Raw genomic sequence first — 24,814 nt, 5'->3', positions numbered from 1 at the left:
TCAGATCTCTTCCAGGATTTAAGCCAACTTCAAGAGACTTGGCTTGCAGAAGGTGAGTTTTTTTTAAAATCAAGAATGTTAGTGGTTTTTTCATCCTTTATCCTCCCATTCCTTATTTATAGCTAAAATCTGATACCTGTGAATATTGTTTTCTTTAGCTTTTATTTGCTTAATTACTCGCTATCCTTTCTGTTCTCCCTCCTTTTCATCTTTCTACTCGTTGCCAATTTTTAATAATTTTCCCGGTAGTTAATGACACCTTTCAAAACATCCATACGCCCTGTTCCAGCAGGTTTGTGCTTCGGCCGCCCTGCTCTGTACTTGCCCGTGCATTTTACAAGCCACCATAAGGAAACATTTCCCTATTTTGATAGTTACAACAAACTTTGATTTTCACGGTTAGTTAAGATTCTTGGCTGCTGAAATAATGGAACAAAGTAAAGTAACAAAGTAATTGCACAAAGTCTCTCAAACTGACAACATTTTAATCCTTAGCGTCTTCCAAAGGACTCTTGAAATCGACTTTTCTGGTGCCAAGATTTCATGCCCACGAATTTCAAAACACAAACACACTGTTTGCGACTAATGGGAAACATATGCGAAGTTTTTTTTTGGGGAGGGGGGTGATGGATGGATGGTTACACTTGTGGAAAACACGTGAGTTAAATCTGGGTCCCTTTTCCGACACCACGCAAGTCAATGATTTTTTTTTTATCCCCCTATGGTTAGATTTGTGTGCACAGGAATTGCAGAGAATTCCTGAAATCGTTGGAAGTGTGCGTTTGTGTATACACAAGTTCTTAAAAGAATGTTTGTGTGTGTGGGTGGGTGAGGGATGAGACGGTCCAATTTGCCAGATCGCTATGAGTTCATTTTCTACTTGGGTAGGAACGGTCTGGATGCGAAGGTTGGGATGTTTAAATGAACAAGTGCCCCTTTTATTGTTGCTTTGCCTGGGTTGTAATTGGAAACCGTCAAAAAAAAAATCAAAAGCTACACGAAATATAAGTTCAGACAATCCATGAAAGCCAACATTTCCCGCCTTGAAGGAGTTTAACTCCTAATCCAATAACTTTTCAGACCTAGGTGTCCCTTAACATTTATTTCCGTATAACTTTCCTCTGGATGAATTACTTAAAGGATTGCATGAGGATCAGGACCTTTCAAAAAGGGAAGAAAACAAATTGCCGGGTCAGTCCCTATTTGCAACTCTTTCACTGAATATTTGTAATGAATTCTGCTGGTAATTTTCAAGTTTGCTTCTGTTTTTTTTATAAGAAATTTTTTATGCACATTTGCCCACCCTGTGACAAAGATTGAAAATAAGGTGGTCTATTTATACAGTACTAAGGCTAAGCCTTGTTGATTTTCTCTGCCAAAGAAACAGTCACATTTAAAAGAAAAAAAAATCCCTGATGTGGATTGAATAATTAATCTTCCAAATCTGTGCCGAGTTATAGCCATTTGAAAATTAAGTTGAAAACAATTGAAAAAGAAAAAATTTAAAAGCCTATGGGGTAAGGTCAGGGGAGTGGGACGAAGTAGGTCTCCCAAGGAGACAGCATGGGTCCCTTATAAGGAACCAAATGATCTCTTCCTGTGCTGTAAGATTCTATGACAGTTGGCCTCAGTGCCCTAGGGAAGGGAGAAAGTCCGTCTATCCAGTAACTCCTGCTGGAAAGTGTGCCTTTGGACGTCAGGTGAAGACATGTTCGAGTTTGGCTCTGATGCTGTCCATGGGCAAATAGCTTGCCGATGCTCGTTGTCTTGGCTCACAGATAAAGAATGGGCGAGGCACTAAAAAATTGCCAGCACCTGTGGAAATAAATCCGGACAAGAGCCAGTGTTTTCAGCACCAGAGGGGAGAAAATATATTTAAACTAGATTTGGATCCTGATTCGTGCCTTGTTGGGCTCCTATGGTGCTCGGCTTCTGTTTAGAGATGTACATCTTATTTCACTGTGCTATATGTAATGACCTAGGAAACTCCTTAATTAACAGAAAACGCTGGAAATACATAGCAGGTCTTTCGTTGTCTGAAGCCATAGCTGGAGATGAGGAATTCTAACTAAACTGTTAATCTGTCTTTTTTTCCAGTGCTGGTAGATTTGTTCTTTACTTCAGTATTGTCAGTTTTTAGTTCAGATTTTTGGCATATGTTTTTTAAAAATTTCTGTAATTCCCAGGTTTTCTCTCTCCTCAGCTCCTTTTCAGCATTTTATTTAAGCGGGCTGGTTTTATTTATTGAAAGGATCGTACATGGTCCTGCAGTATAAAACTGATTGCTTCTATCATTTCTTGTATATCTAAAGATTTTGTTTGCGTGTGTTTGTATTCAGTTTGGGTCAGCATAAAAAAGTTTACATATGATATTACCATTGGCTAAAGTGCAGCTGGACAATAATTCCTATTAAATGGAGGTATTTTCACTGAACGATTAACATTTGGTAAAAAGTGAGAACAAGACTATTAATATTTATTCAAGTATTTCCTATGTGTATACTGCAATTTCAGATGTTTATTTGTAATATTATTATAAACTTAGAAAAAGCAATTTCATTAGATTGAACAGGGACATGTTATAGGTGATTCCACTCATTAATGGCTGAAGCTCAGACCATTAGAAAGGGATTATTGCTTTAAGAAGGAAGTTAGCACAGATGATCCCAAACAGGCCCTAGTGCATTGGCATCTTCACTGAATTTTAAATAAAATAGTTTGCCAATCCTCTGAGTATCAAATTTCCTCAGACCTGCAGAACTCCACTTCATCTGAAATAGCATTTGAGAAATGCTGAAAAGCACAGATCTCATTTCTTCATGATTTTCAATGGATGGAAAATCACAAGCAGTGCATCCACAATTATCTGATGAACTGCTTATTGTGTGCGAGGCCCCACCAGCACTGTGGATCTCAGAAAATTTTGCCCATATTCTTATTTCCATTTAGTGAATGTTAAGATATTTCAAAATCAAAGGGCAGATTTTCCTGTTGTTAATTAAAATGGGATGAATATCAGGTAGACTCCATTACTGGTGTGCACTCATCCCTGTGCAGTTTGCCTCTGTACTGCATTAATGAGTGGAATCACCTATAACATGGCCCTTTATGCTAAGCGCTAGGAAATCTTCTAGTCCTCAGAAAAAAGCATTGCTGTTTCAATACTGAATGAAGACATAAAGGCAAATCATTGGGTGTGACATTCATGTTACATATATGGCTGGTGAAACCAAAGATGTGTCCAAATATTAACACTCACCACTGAGCTAAATATTTCATCAATTAGAAATCAGTATCTTGTATGCTGTCATTTTAAACAATAACTTTGCAGCAAGTATTTCTAAACAGTGACTGCTGCTGTGTTATAACTTTGTGTGATGGGGTGAGAGAAAATTGCCTATAACTTAAATACTTATTCTAGGGCTACGTTTAAATATGTCCACTGGCTCAGCACCTGTAAAAAGCTGAAATGGAGTCTTGATTTCTGCATTCAACAACAACAACTTGCATTTATATAGCACCTTTAACATAGTAAAACGTTCCAAGGCGCTTCACAGGAGCGTTATCAAACAAAATTTGACACCGAGCCGCATAAGGAGGTATTAGGACAGGTGACCAAATGCTTGGTCAAAGAGGTACGTTTTAAGAAGCGTCTTAAAGGAGAATGATGTGGAGATGCCAGTGATGGACTGGGGTGGACAAATGTAAGGAATCTTACAACACCTGGTTATAGTCCAACAATTTTATTTTAAAATCACAAGCTTTCGGAGATTATCTCCTTCGTCAGGTGAAAGGAGGAGAGAGAGGTGGAGAGGTTTAGGGAGGGAATTCCAGAGCTTAGGGCCGAGGCAGCTGAAGGCATGGCCACCAATTTAAAATTGGGGATGCACAAGAGGCAAGAATTGGAGGACCGCAGAAATCTAGGAGAGTTGTAGGGCTGGAGGAGGTTACAGAGATAAGGAAGGGCGAGGCCATGGAGGAATTTGAAACAAGGGTGAGAATTTTAAAATCGAGGCATTCCCAGAACTCAATGCTCCATATGGTTTAAAGGATATCTCTTCATTTAGTCCCATATAGCCGCAAGTGGATAGTATTAATATTATTAAGTAGAAAGTTGCTGTAGGGAAGGGGGCATGTTCCATGTAAAGTATTGGCTGCCTTTTCTCTTACAGTCTCTCTTTTCCCAAACTCCTGGCTATGTAACTAGTTTGTTACTGGATGTGCCACTATATAGCTGCTGGCAAACTGATGCCTTGCCAGCGAGCTTGTGCAATGCTCATTTCATTGCTAGGTCCTGTCGGGCAGCATCTCTACAAAAAACACTGGAGTTCTGCATCTATTTAGTTTCTAGCTGTTGATCAGGAGCTGCAATTTATATTGCAAACCTAGTAACAACCAGGTTTTGCTGTGTTCATGGCTGCTGCTAGTTTGTGATGTGAATTGTGTTCTTTAAACAGCATTAGAAAGACATCCACCACTCCTTCAATGATTAAATGCACCACTTATTATCCTACTAAGCCGTACCAACCAGGAAAATCCAGTACGATCCTTGGTCTGCGCTGTTAGCTGATCTCTGCCAAAGCCATTGTAATCAGCCACTCTTGAGGGACAAGAGTGAGTCAACAAAGGGTTCCCTCTCCTGATCACTAGTGGAAAGCGTGTGTGTGCAAATATTGGCCGAGGGCAAGGTCAAGCTTAGTAGTGATTATCCCCATTGTCGAATAGCCTGTCTAGAATGGCCATTTGGGTGCTATACACCTGTAGAATCAGATCCGAACAAGAGTCACCGCAGTACTATTGGGCCGGGTCCCAGTTGTACTGCAGTCCTATAGAATAAATTTCCTGTCTAACCAGAGGGCTGTTTGGGGAAAAAAGGAGCAAAGTTTCTACAGTTCTAAAATTTTCTTATTCTCCATATTTCAGCTCAGGTGCCAGACAGCGATGAGCAGTTTGTGCCGGATTATCACTGTGAAAGCCGTGAGTAATTTTCTTTTCACTTTTTGCCATTGACTGTATTTGGTGACTTGGAAACATCTCTTCAGGAAATGAGTGTTTGAGAATTGGGCTCCACAGAGAGAAAACACTTCCCTGCATTTACATTACTAAAACTCCTTCCCTTATCACGACTTTAGACCATGGATACAACCATGTGTATGGCGGGGGGGTGCAGAAATCAGGATAATTTGGGGATTTGGAATGGAAGGAAGAGGGGAATATAATTCATGCCAATAAAATTGGGAGAAGGGGACATGCTTCCCTCCTCCACCTCTGCATCCATCTTGGTTGCTCCTACATCATAAAACCTACATTTTTGTGAGTTTAGATGCTGTTGGGATAAGAAACTTGGCTTATGTACACAATTGAGGCTGCACTCCTATGTTATAAAAAATCACCTATAAATGAGAGTTTCTACAGCACCAGGAACTTTCAGCTAGTGTTGGAGAATTGAACCCTGCAGCCGTTCTGCAGTGTAAATGCATCACAAATAACAAAAATCCGACCAGTCCACATCTGCTCAATCAGTTGTTTTCTCCCATCAGGAGGTATTTTTGTCATGTGATATGCCATACCACCAGTGCCCCTCCCCCATCACTGACCCATGAAGTGAAAGCAGGCAGCCCTTCGCATTTTATGAATGGGTTGGTTGTAATCTGTAACAGTACGAGCTGGCTGCAACAGGTCATTACCAGCAGGAAGTGCTTCCATATATGGTCATTAGTTTGTTTTACTGGTGATGAATGGTTGACAGATCTACAAGTGAGAAATGACTTGTTGCATCATGTGTGTTGTTTGTAAAAGCTAAAAAGCACAGTCAGATGGATTATATTTTTCCCTCACAGCTCACCCTCTGTACAGCAAGAGGTTTTCTATATTGACAGATTAGTTTTCTAGAATTGAATTGATTTTTTTTCAATGTCTTAGAGCACCAACACTAACTGAGACTTGATGTGGAGATGCCGGTGATGGACTGGGGTTGACAATTGTAAACAATTTTACAACACCAAGTTATAGTCGTTCACCTGACGAAGGAGGAAGCCTCCGAAAGCTTGTGAATTTAAAATAAAATTGCTGGACTATAACTTGGTGTTGTAAAATTGTTTATAACTGAGACTTGGCACTGGTTTGTGTGCTAACTTAATCACAATTCCATAGCCAATCTGGAAAGAAAGCATTTTATTAATTTAAAGCTGTTTTGGTTCAAATCACCTTACTGTAATTTTACTTTTTGTTAAAAAATTATGTGTTTTCTCTATTTACACTCTCTATCCCTCTCTCCCTGGCCATCCTGCACTGTTCACTAACTGCAGCCCAGGCAACTGTCCATCAGTGATGGCCTGAATCAACCAAGAAGTTTGCAAAATCGTCCTGGGAACAACCCTCTGTTTTGCTACCCTGTTTCCAGTAGGAAAGTGCCCGGCCTCCCTTGAGTGTTTCCATGTGATGTGATCGCTGAGATTGGGAATTCAGTGAAGCAGAGCTTTGGGCCTGTGACCTCACTCCATGATACATGCAGCATGCTGGTGCTCCATTGGGACTAGCCTGCATAAATTTTTTTAATGGGGTTGGGTTGTTTTAGAGGCGAGTATTAGAGGTAACATTCCACGATCCTTGCTGGAGAAATATTTGTGCAGTAGCCAGATAAGGTCTGCTATTAAAAGCTGGTGGTTTACCATGCCAGACCATGCTAGTGCCACCAGTTCCCAACACACAGGCCTCGCCCTGCGCAGCTTGCTGCAACCCAAAGTAAACTTGCCAGAATCCACTTTTATTGGGTCTGCCTGGTGGCCGGCCTTAGTGAATTCAGCAGGTTTAAGTCAGGTTGTGCTCAGCTGCATGGGAGCTGCTAGCACGGTCTCACATTAGTACGTAAGAAGCTAAACAGTCTGCCAAAACAATGGGAGCTCCAAACCTCCAACCAGCAATTTTTACTCTTAATAACACTGCTTTTCAAACTTGTAGCCAAATCCAGTTTGGTACACCTGATTGTCCATTTGTAAACATAGACATCAGAGATATATTTTTTGACAAGTTATGGTGACTGAGCTCGTGAGACCCTGATCTTGTGACACTAGTTTATTTTCCTCACCAATTTCCTCTCCTGAAAGCTCCTCGCTGGTACAGTTCTGCAAGCACCAGGCATCCTCTTGCACCTTACCCAAGTGGCTATTATACTTGTATGAGCCTTCACAGTGAGTGGCAGATTATTCGGCTGCAGGGAATATTACACTAGATGCTAATCCTATCCTAACCCAACACCCACAAATATGCACTTTCAGCAGGGGTTGTTGGGTGGTGATCAGGGCTGATTTTTCCCTTCATGACCCTGAGGTACTAATTTTAGCAGCTCTACTGCTACCCTAGGGGAGATCAGCTAACTCAGTACAGACTGGGGATTAAATCTGGGACCTTCCTAGTCAATCTGGCTCAGCTATTTACTGGCGAAATTCATTAAGTCATCACCAGATCTTAACTCAAATCTGCATGGGTGGATTCATCAGACCTGCCTTGGGAACTTTACTATGTACTTGTATTTTCTTTTAAACATTGCATACGGATAAGATGCAATTTTATTACTGAAAAAATAATATTGTCATTAACCAATACTTGGAGAAGGAACAAGAAGGATTGGAATTCAGCTTGTGCGTCTGGCTGCAAGTTTATACGATCATTTATCTGAATTAATACCAGTGAGGTGGGTATCACTAATTGCAGTGCAAACCCAGAATTGGTAGATCAGCTTGTTTATAGTAGGAAATGGAAAGGATTTGGGAATGGATCTTGCCACCTTGTGCCAAAGTAGTTGAGGCTTAGATGAGATTAATGGGTAGTGTAAATGCAAAGCATGAATTCGGCATATAAATTGGAACTGAAAGTTTCCTTCCCTGCCTTGGGTTTCACTTTGGTTTAAATGTGATGCCAGGCCTATGTAAAGTGGAGCTAGAGTTGTGAACTGTGCCTTTTTACTGTTAAGTCATATCCAATGGAGAAAAACCACCAGTGACATGATATTGTTGTGATCTATATTCAAAAATGTCATATCTGTGCTGTTCACTGTAATTTTCACAACAAAAATTGACAAAATCCTTGCATTCTGTCTGCATTTAGCTGTGTGAGCCAGCTGCGGTTTGGTTGGTTAAACTTAAACCAATCTGGCCGTTTCCTGTTTAAGAAAAATTTCCCTAATTTCTCCACTATGTGCCTGTGCAGGGTGTTCCACAAACACCACTACAACCCTGAAAGAAAACTTAATTTTAAAGTCCTGTCAAATCCAGGTGTATTTGCAAATAGTCTGCACTCCAATTGTGTTCTAGACAGGACATTCACTCTCCAAACAGGCCCAACACAGTAGTAAACTCCCAAATAAATCAGCAATAGTTTAGGTTTAGCTTTGTTTTCTTGAGCTCCCCAACAGAAAAAAAGCTGACCGAGTTTGATTCAGTTCTCAATTCTACTTATAGCCTAAGCATAATTTCCTGCCGGATTCTGAATGGTGCTTTTGACTAAGGATTGAGCCTGAATGGCGTTTAAATACAGCAGTAATAGAAGCAACTCTAATTCCACGTTAAATCCTCACTGTCAATGTAGCTTTACATTTTTAACTCAACATCTTAATTCATTCAAAACTTCAGTACTGGGTTCCAGATGCATTGCTATGTAAATACTGCAGGGGGGGAAAAAAAATTCAGAAAGGTGCCCACTTATTTACACGGTGCTGGCTTGCAGCCCTACGTCAACATCCTAATGTGTAAGTCTGGGGTGTGAGGATGCAAGGCCCATTGATTCAGATGTAAGGTGGACAAAACCAATGTTTGCTTCAGGTTACAATGACGCTTTGTTTCGGCACGGTACAATAGGGAGACTTTGCACATGGGGGATGAGTTATTTGAGTAATGGTACAAGGTTTTATATTCAGCTCTGTATCTAATTATGCATGTCGCTAACAATGCACTCCCCACTTCCTGGGGCTGCGAGCCATGTCAAACATGCGATTTCATAATGTCTGCTGCAGTCTCTGTAATGTTGGCTGTTTACATTATTAAAAGAAGCAATCCATTTGATTAGAAAATAATTCTTTTTCAGGATTGTTCTCCTAAACTGCTTTTTATTCAGTCAACCAATAATCTCTGAGTCAGCACCAATGAGGTTTAGGAAAACCAGTGAATTAATTGCAGCAATAAATCTAAATATCTTCTCCAGTGAAAAATGAACAGAATAAAACCTAAAAAAATCTCATCTTCTGGTCGCCTTAATTAAACAGCCACCCATCTGAGCAGCCAATTTTATTTTTGAAAAAACCAACAGGTTTATCAATAACCCAGATTAACATTGTATTTAAACAGCAATTGGTAAATGGGCCAAAGTGGTCTTAGTTACTGCAGAAACATTAGTGTTTAAATAACTACCAGGGACCACTGTGCTGATCACTGTTGAAGACTGCTTTTGTTTATCCTCTTCCCAATTTCCTCCTCTCTCCTGCAGTGATGCATACTGGAATATGGTTCCACCAGCACTAGCAGGCCTCTGATACCTTGCCCAACTAGTCATTCTTAGTGCCAGCCTAGATAGCATTGGTAGATTTTGAGTATGAGAACCTCAAATTTGAACTCAAATCATTTCCTCACTTGACATTCCACACATATGAAAAGGTGGCTGGAGCAGGAACCTGGCTGATTTTTCCTTCCCTAGCACAGGGACACTGACAGTAAAGTATTACTGCCACCCTTTGCTCAGATCTGTTAACTCAGCCCACACCAGGGGGACTGAACTGAAGATCTTCCTGATCTGTATCACATCAGGCTATGCATTTACTCCCTAAGGTGGGAGTGTCCAGCATGCTGCGTGTGGGCCAAATGTAGTCTGCAAATTCCTTTCATGCAACCCCAGCTTTTTATCTTAAGTGTGTCAGCCGTGGCTCAGGGTAACACTGTTGCCAACATTTATCCCTCAATAACACCATTAAAAACAGATTATCTGGTCATTTGTCTCATTGCTGCTGCCTTGCAGTGCACAAATTGGCTGCTGCATTACAACAGTAATTACACTTCAAAAGCACTTCATTGGCTGTAAAGTGCTTTGGGATATCCTGAGATTGTGAAAGACGCTATATAAATACAAGTTATTTCTCTAAGTGAATAATGCAAATTCAATTACAGCTCACCAGCAGCTCTTTAAACTTCCTGAGCCTGTAGAGTTAGAAAAGGCTGCACCTTGATGGATTTAGGACAAATAGTACGCTAGACAATGAAGTTTAAAGAGCTGAGGCTAAAACATTGCGGTTTTCAAGCTCCACCCTGTTAGTAATGGCCGCTCCAGCCATGTGTCCTGGCCCTCTGAACCTCCCTCAGCATCGCCACCTTGTTTTGTTCCCCCTCTCCCTCTCTTTCTTCAAGACCCTTCTCTTCAAATGCACTTTTGCCCCCTCCTCACCCTCCTGGTCAGTGTCCACTCGCTATCCAGCACTTTATAGAGTGCTTTGTAATGTTTCCGAGTGCTTTAGAAAAACAAGTTGTTGTTTTGTATGTGCATGATCAGCTGATATGTGCCCAAGTGCTCAGTCATTCTGTCTTTGATGATAGATTCCAGTAACTTTAGTTAAACTGACAGGTATGTAATTACCCGGTTTCTATCTCCCTCCATTCTTAAATAATGGAGTCACATTTGCAATTTTCCAATACAAATGCATGATTTCTGAAGCTAGAGAGCTTTGGAAAATTATGACGAATGCATCTGCAATTTCTTTACCTTTTTCTTTTAACCATCCTGGGGTGGAAATCATCACGTCCTAGAGATTTGTCTAACCTGAGTCCCATTATTTTTTCCATTATCATTTTTTTACTTGTATTAAATCCACTAAGTTCCTCCTCTTGACTTATCCAATTTAATTTTGCCCCTGTCAATACCTTTCATCAGAGGCATACACCAAAAGCCCTCCTTGAGGAGTTTCAGTGCCTTTGCTTGTCAAGAGTTCCAGCTCCTTTAGATGACATGGTTGTTTCTAATGATGCTCCTGACATGGGGAAACAGCTTCCACTTTGTGAGATATATATCCTGTATTGATATATACTTCGTGTTGCAATTAATTATGCCTTAAATTCAGTTACAAGGTCCTATAATTCAATGTGTTGTACATTTCCTGATTTTTTTTTACCACTCAATATTGTAGTATCTCTGCCAAAGGTGGCACCTTTTAATGAAGCCTTTAGTCAAATATGAAGCAACAGTACAGTAAATGCTCTTGGTCAGTGCAGTACAGTAACTAGAATTTGTAATCTTTTGGGGGAAGAAGGTTCCTGGAGGCTGTCTTTTCGAAAGATTTGTGCTCCTCTTTTCCAGTTTAATATTTGGGAGCATAGGTAAATCCTTTCTCTTTGTCGGCAACAAGACAAGATACCCCCAAGAATAATGCATATGTCATTGTATACCCGGACAAAAGTCTTTTGGACCAACCAACAATGTATACATTCTCTTTAAAGCATTTGTTTGGGTGGATGTAGTTTATTATGTTTGCCCAAATGTCTATGTCTGCTATACAGGGACTGTGCTGTTCTACACAACATTGCATTTTTAATTACTTTATAACCAAATGGCAATTTCAATTTTATATCACTGTTATTAAGCTAATAGACATTAGCCTAATTGTACTAATGACTAAAATGGAAGAGGCTACAAACATAGAGCAGGTCCATCAGCATCTGTAAAGAGAAAGACAACTGAGCATTTTGGGTGTAACCCTTCATTAGAACTGAAAAATGAGAGAGAAGTAAGCACTTTAATACCAATGGGTGGGAAAAAAAGTGGGGAGAAGTTCCTGCTAAAGCTCATACTTTTCTTTTATCTTTCCGGTCCCACAATGTGTTGTCTTTCTCCTTTATTGATGCTGACAGACCAGTTGTATATTTGCAGCATTCTTTGTTTTTATTTCACCGTGCCAACTTTTGAAGCTTTTTTCCCCTTCTTTTAATACCAATAAACTTGACAACTTGTTAATCACTTCCTTCCAACGGTGGATATGAAACATTAGTCTCTCGTCCCTCCCAATTTAATTCTATTTATTTTTCACTTGAGTTTTTAATGAGTCTTTTTCATTTAAGTGTGCAGTTTTTGCAGCCCACATACTTTTTAACATTAGATGGCTCTTTTTTAACCAAGTCCATTAATTGCTTGTCTAAATTGGACAATTTAACACCACATTAAACATTAATCAGCAGAATTAAAGTACATGTTTTTAAATTGTCCTTATGAGAGATGAGTGATGAAGTAACGGGCTAACTCCCCAATTAGTGCAATTATAAACCAGTATTTTTCTAAATGAGTTAATTAAAGGTTAAAGCAGACATTACTGGTGCTTATTTTGAGTGTAAGAAGATGATGGAAAATTGGTGATGCACCTAACACATAGAAACATAGAAAATAGGAGCAAGAGCAGGCCATTCGGCCCTTCGGGCCTGCTCCGCCATTCAAATGATCATGGCTGATCGTCTAACTCAGTACCCTGTTCCCGCTTTTTCCCCATATCCCTTGATCCCTTTAGCATTAAGAAATATATCTATCTCCTTCTTGAATATATTTAATGACTTGGCCTCCACTGCCTTCTGTGATAGAGAATTCCACAGGTTCACCACCCTCTGAGTGAAGAAATTTCTCCTCATCTCGGTTCTAAATGGCATACCCCATATCCTGAGGCTGTGACCCCTGGTTCTGGACTCCCCAGCCATTGGGAACATCCTCCCTGCATCTAGTCTGTCTAGTTCTGTTAGAATTTTACATGTTTCGATGAGATCACCTCTCATTCTTCTAAACTCTAGTCGACCCAATCTCTCCTTATACGTCAGTCCTGCCATCCCAGGAATCAGTCTGGTAAATCTCCATTGCACTCCCTCCATGGCAAGGATATCCTTCCTCAGATAAGGAGACCAAAACTACACACAATACTCCAGATGTGGTCTCACCAAGGCCCCGTACAACTGCAGTAAGACATCCCTGCTCCTGTACTCACTATACCCTGGGAACCAAGAGACCAATTGGAAAATCACTACATCAGTTGAAATTGCAATGTGTGTCCTCTAGCATATTCTTACACCAATATTGAAATCTGCCTTAATACAGAAGCATAGCTAACTTATCTCAGATCATGGATCAAATCAGGGATCTTCTCTCTTTGTATGACTCAGCGGCATAAATTGAACTCTCTGCATTATCAATTCCCATTTACTACTATAAATGGTCTCCCTACCTCTGTAGCCTCCTCCAGCCCTATATGCCAGCGCTCACCTTCTGATCGTCCAACTCTGACTGCCTTTGTATCCTTCCCCTCCTCTCTGCACTCCACACTCAGTCAGAGCCTTTAGCCATCTTGGCCTTAAACTCTGGAATGCCTTTCCCAAACCGCTTTATCCCTTCACCTTGCTATCTCTCTTCCCTCCTTCAGAAGCCTCCTCAAAACCTACATCTTCAACCATGCGTTTAGTTGCCTCCCCTAGCACTTCTCTAATCACTGCTTGGGTTCCAGTTTAGTCTCTAAAGAACTTTGGCTATTTCATCACATTAAAGGCACTATATGAGTGCAAGTTGTTATTGTTGAGTCAGCCTTTTTTAAATTATTGAGAAATTGAGGCGTAGGAACAAAGTTCAGGACACCACCAAATTTGAAAAGAATAGGAAAGAAGACTACATAAATCAGGAAGTGTGGTTAAGTGATGCCAAGCTTGGCTTTTGAAAGCTGTTGGTTGAAGGAAGAAGGAAAATTGAAGAAGGTGAGGGCGTCCACAGATCTGAGGTCCGGGGGAAAAAAAAGGAATTCAATTAGTAAACAGTGCAGTGAGTTTTGAAGTCGGCACAAGAGATGATACAGGAGAAGGAACAGCAGGAAGGGCATCAGATTTGGGGCTTAGGAGCTGGAAGAAAGGCAAGCTCAAAGAAGCAATGAGCACAGTTCTACCAATTTAAAGATAAAAGAGAGATTGACATCTAGAGACGCGAAGGATTGCCTATCAGGTGGCAGGCTTTTCGTCGGTCAAGTTTGATCATGCTGGAACGTGTCGAACAGTAGCTCAACATCAACAAACGGCAAGAAAGAAAAACAAATGCCTGAGATCCAGCATGGAACTGGTTAAAGGGTGGGAGAGATAAGTGGTGCTGCAGAGAGAGACAACCGGTTTACAACACAAGGTTCCTTTCTTACTTCGCTGGAGGCAAATTATTTCTGACAGCACCTAGCTGCTAAAAATAAGTCCAATATTCTCAGACACTTTTATAAGTCATATAATTTCAGGCAGCTAACCCCATATTACATTAGTATTTCTGCACCCACTCGCAAAATATGACAGTCATTTAAAAGTAAGGATGAAGTTAATTGCCAAGCATGATGAAAGTATTATCCATCCAAGTCATATTGTGAATGCACATAAGAGATTTAAACATCACTCTTTAATCAGAGATTATAATGGGGTTGAACTTTTGTGGTGTATAATATGCCATATTAACTGGGAATATTACAATGTCAAATACTGTACAACCTCTGGAAAGTAATAACTAATCGGACAAGAAAGGTTATGCTTGGTTGAGAGTTTTTAATGCAATGGGCGTTCTGGGATCAGGTATGATGCTTATCCAGACTCCTTTGTAAATGTTTGTGTTTCTGATAAAACCCTGTACAAGGATTTAATGCACAGTTCTAGGGCCCGATTAATTAGAACCATAGAAAAGATACAGCACAGAAGGGGGCCATTTGGCCCATCGTGTCCGCACTGGCTCAAAGAACAGCCAGGTGCCCATTCTAATCCCACCTTCCAGCACCCGGTCCATAGCCCTGCAGCTTACAGCACTTCAGGTGCAGGTCCAGGTACTTTTTAAGAGTTGAGGGTCCCTGCCTCTACCACTAATTCGGGCATCGAATTCCATACACCCACCACCCTCTGGGTAAAAAAAGTTTTTCCTCATGTCCCCTCTAATCCTTCTGCCAATCAACTTAAATCTATGTCCTCTAGTTCTTGAACTCTCCGCTAGGGGAAACAGGTTCCTGTACACCTCAGTCAATGCTTCCCTCAGTCTCCTCTGCTCCAAGGAAAACAACCCCAGCCTATCCAATCTCTCCCCGTAGCTGCAATTTTCAAGCCCTGGCAACATTCTTGTAAATCTTCTCTGCACTCTCTCCAAAGCAATTACGTCCTTCCTGTAATGTGGTGACCAGAACTGCGCACAATACTCCAGCTGTGGCCTTACCAGCGTTTTATACAGTTCCATCATTACATCCCTGCTTTTGTATTCTATACCTCGGCTAATAACGGAGAGCATTCCGTATGCCTTCTTCACAACCTTATCTACCTGTACTGCCACCTTCAGGGACCTGTGCACATGTGCTCCAAGGTCTCTCACTTCCTCTACCCCTCTTAATATATTCCCGTTTACTGCGTATTCCTTTTTACTGTTTGCCCCCTCCAAGTGCATTACCTCACACTTCTCCGGGTTGAACTCCATTTGCCACTTTTCCGCCCACTCCACCAACCTATTGATATCTTCTTGGAGTCTACAGCTATCCTCTTCACTATCAACTGCAAGGCCAATTTTTGTGTCGTCTGCAAATTTGCCAATCATGCCCCCTACGATCAAGTCCAAATCATTAATATATACCACAAACAGCAAGGGATCCAACACTGAGCCCTGTGGCACACCACTGGAAACGGATTTCCATTCGCAAATTATCCTGTCAAAGGATTGGAATACAAATCAGTTGGGATATGTGCTTTTTATTTCCTTCTCCCTTCATCTCTCAAAGGTGTTACATCAAGTTGGGCTACAATTCCATGGGATGCAGCAGTCCTCAGGTGCCTATTCTTTACACTGTGCTGGCAAGCTATTTAATATTATGGACACCGTAGTAAAGCTTACTCCCATCCTCACTCAGATTTATTTATCCCCTTCCTATCCAGAGGTCACTAATACCAACTATAGTGCCCCTATCAACATCCTAGCTAAGATCAGCCAACTTGGCAGATTCAGACATGAACCCTTCCTGGTCTATATGGCTCAGTTCCACCCTGAACACTGCATTTACCAACCATCAGGGAAGGGTTAAGACCTAAAACTCAAGTGCCTATATGACTTTTTCAAAATTTTGAAAAATACAGAATTTTGCAAGGTGACTCTTGTTGTTTATGAAGTGTTGAGCTCATAAAGCTTTTGATGTCAGGAATATAAAAAAAATGGTTTATCCCACGCTACTATTGCCCTTTAGAGAATTTTAAAAGTCTTTATTGGTTTCTGTGCAAATAACACAATCAAATTACCGCCATGTTATAAATCCAATTATTCTATTTATATACTTAATTTAAATCCTTCTAATTTTATCTATATTTCATTAAAATGCCTTTAGTTGTCTCGCTCAGTGGCTCAGCAAGTCTACACTTGAGTCGCTGAGCTGCACAGACATGAAGGACCTAGGTTCGGTCTCTAGTCTGTGCTGTGGTAGATGATCTCAGTTGGAGCAGTGGCAGAGGGCTTAGTGTCTCAGATTTAGAGATGGAACAATCAGCATAGGATTTTGCTCTTGTTTGTCCCGCGACCACTGCTAGAAATGGCTGAGGGTAGGTCAGGCTCGTCTCTGATGCTGCTCACCATCAAGTAGCCTGCTGACACTTCCCGTCAAGGCTCACAATGTAAATAGTGGCCACTTGGATCAGTTATTGGGGCATGCTTGGCATCCATGAAACCATACCCAGCAAGGGTCAGCGTTTCGAGCGGATGGGGGAGTTGGTGGTAAAAATTGACAAGGGAAAAATGCATTCAATTAGATATATATAAAAATCAACATCAATAATTAAATTTTATACTTAAATATTTCATTGATATGTAGGTTTAATAATTATTTAACACAAAGTACTAATTTTCCACAGTACCTTGAGAACTATTCTTACTGTAGTCACACACTTCCACCATATCAGTGGAGAACCAGATGTGACATCTTAAGTTTATAGAGAAAAGAACAAGCTTGTATTTATTTAACACTTTATCACATCCACAGGACAGCCTAAAATACTTAACAACCAACAAATTACTTTTTTGAAGTTCAGTTATGTGGGCATCTTGGGATCCTTTGCGTCCACTTGAGCAGGGAGGCAGGGCCTCATCAAATCTGTTCTAAATATCCACAATAGGAAACCCATCACTGAAGGTATCTTCTACCATCTCTGTTTGTAGGGCAAAGTAAGGAAATGTTTTCTTCCATTCCCCAATTAACAATCATCACTAACATTAATGAAAATAAGTACAGTGACTGCAAACTTTTATTGTATTATCAAAGCTACAAATTTAGAATCAGTTTACAGGTGGATAAAAAGACCCAAGTATACAGTTCCCCAGTGGCTTAGTTGGTAAAGGCACTGAGCCATGCAAACCAGCAGGTCTGTGATTCGTGCTTAGCTGGCTAATCCAGCCAAAGTGATTGTAAGGGATTTACACAGGCGTGTCAACAGCCTGGGTTAGGGAAGGGTTATATGTACTAGGGTTCCTCCCCCACTTGCCAGTGACCCTTGTGGAAAGTGCTCATGTATAGGCATCAGGTGAGTACAGTATTGAACAGGGCTCTGTTCTATCCCCTCACACAGTCAAATAGGCTGCTGATGCTCACTATGAAGAACGAATGTAAGGAGTCGTACAACACCAGGTTATAGTCCAACAGCTTTATTTGAAATCACAAGCTTTTGGAGCTTTGCTCCTTCGTCAGGTGAGTGCAGGGTTCCATAAAGGCAAAGCATATATAGTCAGAGAACAATGCACTCACCTGACGAAGGAGCAAAGCTCCGAAAGCTTGTGATTTCAAATAAAGCTGTTTGACTATAACCTGGTGTTGTACGACTCCTTACATTTGTCCACCCCAGTCCATCACCGGCATCTCCACATTATGAAGAATGACCATTTGGGTGAAATACTGGAGGGCGACCAGTGCCTGTGGAACTGTACTGTTCCATGAGTCAGCATCTTCAGGCTAGGAGAGGAAAATTCAGGTGGGGAAAAGAATTGATACAATGGAGGGGGGATCTAGATAATGCTCTATATCTCAAGCTATACCATCAGCTGAACCCAAGATTGGTATTTACTCTTTATTACAATGAACAATAGGTAATCAGGATTTAAGGCTTCATATGTGAGTCTAGATAGTGTTGGCAATTTGGCTTTGGGGGGGGGGACAGCCAAGCCAAATCTTATCGTCATCTGCAACGTGCACATTCCAGCGAGGATCGTGGTTAACAATCAGGAGTGGCAATCCTGGCGGATTTTTTTCATGTCCTGGGGGAAGCTGAGGACAGTTGTAGTGGCCCCGCAACCACTCGGCTGAGATCCACTAATTCAGCAGAGGTAGGGGGATGGAACCTGGGACCTTCATGCTCCGTGTGGTTCAGTACAGCACATTCTGCAGTTACCCATAGAGCTATCGGGTAAACAAATCCACCCAATCATTCTCCTGGCCTTCATAAATACAGCAAATATATTTCAGCCAGATTTTACCACAGAAACTGAATTAAATGTTCATTGTAACAGTAACATCACAACAGGGTGAAAATAATAGCAAACCGAGCCACTAGCAGCCTTTCACTCTCATACTTCATAGGCTCTGATATTAGGTGCATAGTGTCCTACACTAACAGATAAAACATCCTGCCTTTTGTTACACTTTTTATGTATGGCTCCCATCTTATAGAGACGATCTGTAGTCTTTCAAAATGTAGTTGCCAACTAATATTTTGGTGGTCTGGATCCATCTGGTTACTGTGAATTGTTGCCCTTGATTCTGCTTCATTTCACAAGATCATGAGACAGATATGGATGGGGAAGTCCATTTTAATTCATTCATTCGGAAAGAACCTACAGTAACCCCCACCCCCACTTCATGTGCTCTGAAACCAAAGAAACGTGTGCAGAGATACTTGTGGTAGGAGGGACAGAGTGGCTCCTCTGAAAGCTTGTGGGATTCCTCAGGATTTATACGAATAAAGGGGAGCACTGTGGAATACAGCACATTCACGGAGCCACTCAGGATATCTGCCAATTACCCATATGGACAGTCTGTCCCTGGATGGTAGAGAACTCCAACTCTCTCTGAAAAAACCATGATATCAAAGTCCATAGTGACTTCAAGTGTGTACATTCACTGTCTGTTAAAGTCTAGAATAAGTCCAGCTCTGGCCAAATCTTGTTACTGAATCAGAGATTGTACACTGGAAGTAAATGCTCTCCAGGGCTTTCCTTTTACTCTGAGGTGTATGGTAGTAGGAATAGTGAGTGTATTCTTGACTGGCTTATTGTATGACCCCCAACTGCAGAGCCTTGGGAGGAAGCAAATCCATCTGTTTATCATTTGGGTTTAAGACTTTTCCTCTCTAATAACAACCCAAATGATAAATCTCACCAGTCAATATCAATTCTGCACTAAAGTGAAATAGTTATCTCCATTTTTATTAACTCTCAAAGCCCTAGTCATCGGGTTTGTTGCGCCAGCATTGCATAGTTCCTCTTTATTAAGCAGAGTAACAGAGACAGGCAAATTAATCAGCTCAAAATATATTAAACAGATTTGAAATAAGTGAGCCAGCCTATTAAATAGTGATATCATGCACATTACCTTTTTACCAGATAACTGGCTGAAGGACAATATATTTTGTTACTTGACACTACTATTAAAAGTTTACTAACTGGGGTATGATCAGAGAGAACTTTGGGATATGTCATTTTTTTGCTTGTTTTCATTGTAGTCTCTCCCTTTCTCTCCTGAAAGTAGTTCCACCTTGGTATATTGCTTAAATGCCTATTCTTCATCTGTGAGCCTTTTGAACCATGAAGGGCATCACATCCAAGCTTGCTGTCATTCTCACCCAATGTCAAAACAGCATGCACTTTCCAACAGGAGTCACTGGATAGGAATCAGCAGCAGGCTGTTCACCCCACCACCTCACCCCTCTCCTTAGCCCAGGAGTACTGAAGCCTAGTGCAGTGCTCCTACCGCTGCTCCAGATGAGATCAGCTAGCTTGACACAGACTGGTGATCAAACCCGAGACCATCCTGGTCTGAATGACTCAATACCACACTGTGTACCCACAAGGGCAGCGATTGCTATTACTTTGGATTAAAATAGGAGCCAACATTCTCAGCACAGTAACATTATATTTTCATCTGCCTTTCTTTATATTTCCTTTACATTACTTCTGGTTTTTCCCTCCTCACAGCTGCTTGCAACCTTCTTCAGCTGGGAAAATGGCCCAGATCATTAACTTTTCAATGACCACTGGTAGTGCTGCTCTCTGGTGTGGTACAGATCTAACTACCACAACACTTTCCATTTGCTCTCCTGAGGTCAAAAGATCAGGTTCTGTGAGTCCCTTCCATCTTCACCAGCATTGGCAGACTATGCCTTTCAGTAAAATAAAGTAAAACTTTTGTTTCTATAGCATGTTATCACGTGTCTCAGAGCTTCTCAGACAATGAGTTATTTTGAAATGATGTGGAGATGCCGGTGATGGACTGGGGTGGACAAATGTAAGGAGACGCACCCATGAGGACGGCCTCAACCGGGATCTTGGGTTCATGTCACGCTACATGTAACCCCACCTGACGTAGAGTCATCCAGACTCAAGTCGTAGTTGGCTTGTTCTCCATACACAGATGCGGCCGGACCTGCTGCGATTTCCAGCAAAAAAAAGTTATCTGTTTTTAATACAAACCCCAGCATTTGCTACATTTGACCCCTTGTGACCCCACCTCAGTATTCTTGGATGTAATGTTTCCCTGACTAACCTGTTTGAACACCATTCACTCCTTTGATTGCTGTGATTATCTCTCTGCCGAGGTGTGATAAAGGGCAGTTAGAAAGATTATCTGTAATCACCAGGCATTGTTCTCTGACTATATATGCTGTGCCTATATGCATCTCTTCACTTCACCTGACGAAGGAGCAAAGCTCCGAAAGCTTGTGATTTCAAATAAAGCTGTTGGACTATAACCGGGTGTTGTGCGTCTCCTCACATTTATTTTGAAATAGTTACTCTTATATAGGCAAACACAGCATCTGTTTTGCACACAAGATCCCAGAAGTAGCAATGTAGCAGTTTTTCTGTCTTTGTTGTTTGAGGGGGGAAATGTTGATCAGGACACCAGCTGAACTCCTTGCTCTTCATCAAATAGTGCCATGGGATCTTTATTATCTGCCAGAATCACTAGAATAGGAAGACAGGGCCTCAGTTTAACTTCTCATCTGAATGTTCGCACCTCTGACACTTCAGTACTGAGGGAGTCCTGCACTCTCAGTTTAGGATTAGGATTATGAGCTTAAATTCCTGGGATGGGGACAGAAAGCATGCTCTTCTAACCCAAAGCAAGAGTTTTGCCTATTGAGCCAAGTGACACAGAACTTTGAGATCATTGGTTTACTTATTTCATATTCAAAAGTCTGTATCATCTTGCAAACAAACATTCACAGGTTCTTGCCAATCACTGTTTAACACAAGCTTTTTGCAGGCTTACTGTGGATATGTTATAGTGGAAATGATCTCATGTGGAAGATGTGGTAACTAGGAAATCAAGTCATCAGTCAAAACTTCAATGGGACTATGAGGCTGTCTATTGCTGTTAGTATTGTAGAATCTACCCTGCAATATAAATAGGATATATTGTACAGCACCAGCAGCTTAGGATACTACAAAACTGAATAGTACTTAAAGCAGATCCATAGTAGAAACACATCTTAATACAGTCCCCATCCCTTTGGTGGTACACTGCAGATTAAAGTCACGGTAAGTGGGTAAGAAAAAGTCAAACAAACTGATTATTGCCTGATTTGACTGCCAGGCAGCTGAGGGGCTGATTGCCTGTTCACATTTGTGCTACTACATTTCCTGAAAAATGACAGTAAAATCATGAAAACTGACCTAATATATACTTTGCAGAGTTATTTACTGTAATCAGACTACATAGTAAAAGCTTCCAGCACTTGACATCAAATTTATCTCTGGAGCTAGGAAGCAGAAGATTGGCATCAGAATGGTATGAACAGATGAATGAGATTGCCTATTGAATTCAGATTGCCTTTAGTTCCAATTCACCAGATCAAAAATCCATTCAATCTCTACAGGGTGAAAATGTAAGAAGGACTTGAAAGAAAAAGAAAGACTTGCATTTATATGGCGCCTTTCACGACATCCCAAAGTGCTTTACAGCTAATGAAGTACTTTTGAAGTGTAATCACTATTGTAATGCAAGAAACGCAGCAGCCAATTTGCGCACAGCAAGCTCCCACAAACAGCAAGGTAATCTGTTTCAGTGATGTTGGTTAAGGGATAATGAACAGGATGGCAGGGAGAGCTCCCTGCTCTTCTTTGAAATAGTGCCATGGGATCTTTTGCATCCATCTGAGAGGGCAGGCATGGCCTCAGTTTAATGTTTCATCTGAAAGACAGCTCCTCCGACAGTGCAACACTCCCCTAGTACTGCACTGGAGTGTCAGCCTAGATTTTGTACTCGCGTCTCTGGAGTGGGACTTGAACCTACAATCTTCTGACTCCAAGGGAATCGTCTGACTCTTAGGGAAGGAAAGATAGGAGGGGGGGGGGGATGGCAGTATTGATTAAGGAGAATATTGCAGTGCTGGAGAGAGAGGATGTCCTGGAGGGGTCAAGGACAGAATCTATTTGGTTAGAGTTAAGGCACAATAGAGGTGCCATTACACTACTGGGTGTGTTCTATTAGCCGCCAACTAGTGGGAAGGATATAGAGGAGCAAATTTGCAGGGAAATTACAGAGAGCTGCAAAAGCCATAGAGTAGGGATAATGGGGGATTTCAACTATCCTAATATAGACTGGGATAACAATAATATAAGGGGCAAAGAAGGGGAGGAATTTTTAAATGTGTTCAGGCTAACTTTCTTGACCAGTATGTTTCTGGCCCAACGAGGAAGGACACATTGCTGGTCTTGGTTCTAGGGAATGAGACGGGTCAAGTGGAGCAAGTGTCAGTGGGGGAGCATTTAGGGAGCAGCGATCGTAGTATCATAAGGTTTAGAATAGCTAAAGTAAAAATACTCAATTGGAGGAGGGCCAATTTCAGTGGGATGAGAACAGATCTGGCCCGGGTAAATTGGAATCAAAGATTGGCAGGCAAAACTGTAATTGAACAGTGAGCGGCCTTTAAAGAGGAGATGATTCGGGTACAGACAAGATAGATTCCAACGAGGGAGAAAGGTAGGCAACTAAAGCCAGAGCTCCCTGGATGACAAAGCAGATAGAGAATAAGATGAAGTGGAAAAAAGCACGTGTGACAGGTGTCAGGTTGACAACACAAGTGAGAACCAGGTAGAATATAGAAAGTTCAGAGGGGAAGTGAAAAAGGAAATAAGGGGGGCAAAGAGAGAGTATGAGAATAGACTAGCGACCAACATAAAAGGGAATCCAAAAGTCTTCTTCAGACATGTTAACAGTAAACGGGTGGTAAGAGGAGGGGTGGGGCCGATTAGGGACCGTAAAGGAGATCTGCTCCTGGAGGCAGTGGGCATGGCTGAGGTACTAAATGACTACTTTGCATCGGTCTTTACCAAGGAAGAAGATGCTGCCAGAGTCTCGGTAAAGGAGGATATAGTTGAGATACTGGATGGGCTAAAAATTGAGAAAGAAGAGGTACTCAAAACGCTAGCTGTACTTAAAATAGATAGGTCACCTGGTCCGGATGGGATGCACCCTAGGATGCTGAGGGAGGTAAGGGGGAAAATTGCAGAGGTACTGTGCATAATCTTCCAGATATCCGTAGATACAGGAATGGTGCCAGAGGACTGGAGAATTGCAAATGTTACACCCTTGTTCAAAAAATGGTGTAAAGATAAACCCAGCAACTATAGGCCAGTCAGTTTAACCTCGGTGGTGGGGAAACTTTTGGAAACGATAATCTGGGACAAAATTAACAGTCACTTGGATGAGTGTGGATTGATTAGGGAAAGCCAGGATGGATTTGTTAAAGGCAAAGCTTAACCAACTTGATAGAGTTTTTTGATGAGGTAACAGAGAGGGTAAATGAGGGCAATGCAGTTGATGTGGTGTATTTAGATTTTCAAAAAGCGTTTGATAAAGTGCCACATGGTAGGCTTGCTATTAAGATTGCAGCCCATGGAATAAAGGGGGCAATAGCTACATGGATACAGAATTGGCTAAATGACACTAAACAGAGAGTAGTGGTGAACGGTTGTTTTTCGGACTGGAGGGAGGTGTGCAGTGGTGTTCCCCAGAGGTCGGTGCTGGGACCACTGCTTTTCTTGATATATATTAATGACTTGGACTTGGGTGTACAGGGCACAATTTCAAAATTTGCAAATCACACAAAACTTGGAAGGGTAGTAAACAGTGAGGAGGATAGTGATAGGCTTCAAGAGGATATAAACAGGCTGGTGGCATGGGCGGACGCGTGGTAGCTGAAGTCTAACGCGGAAAAATACGAGGTGATGCATTTCGGTAGGAAAAATGAGGAGAGTCAATATAAACTAGAGGGCACAATTCTAAAAGGGGCGAAGGAACAGAGAGATCTAGTGGTATATGTACATAAATCATTGAATGTGGCAGGGTAGGTTGAGAAAGCGGTTAAAAAAGCATACAGGGTCCTGGGCTTTATAAGTAGAGGCTTAGAGTACAAAAGCAAAGAAGTCATGATGAACCTTTATAAAACACTGGTTTGGCCACAACTGGAGTATTGTGTCCAGTTCTGGGCACCGCACTTTAGGAAGGATGTGAAGGCCTTAGAGAAGGTGCAGAGGAGATTTATTAGAATGATTCCAGGGATGAGGG

General features: G+C 41.4%; 1 protein-coding gene across 2 annotated transcripts in view; it reads left to right on the top strand.

Moving 5' to 3' along the window:
- The window catches only part of etv4 (ETS variant transcription factor 4), a 92,817-nt gene that overhangs the window by 18,039 nt on the left and 49,964 nt on the right, over positions 1-24,814 (top strand). For both annotated transcript variants that reach the window (XR_010958009.1, XM_067968940.1), the window contains exons 4-5: positions 5-52; positions 4,924-4,977. Coding sequence is in view for 1 of the 2 variants with exons in the window: in XM_067968940.1 (XP_067825041.1) it covers positions 5-52; positions 4,924-4,977 (102 nt within the window). In the remaining variant the exon portion in view is untranslated. The remainder of the gene's footprint in view (positions 1-4; positions 53-4,923; positions 4,978-24,814) is intronic.

The sequence above is a fragment of the Heptranchias perlo genome, chromosome 30 (genome assembly GCF_035084215.1).
Source record: "Heptranchias perlo isolate sHepPer1 chromosome 30, sHepPer1.hap1, whole genome shotgun sequence".
NCBI classification, from domain to species: Eukaryota; Metazoa; Chordata; class Chondrichthyes; order Hexanchiformes; family Hexanchidae; genus Heptranchias; species Heptranchias perlo.
Note: the sequence above shows the minus strand (reverse complement) of the source record. Positions and strands in the feature narration are given on the sequence as shown.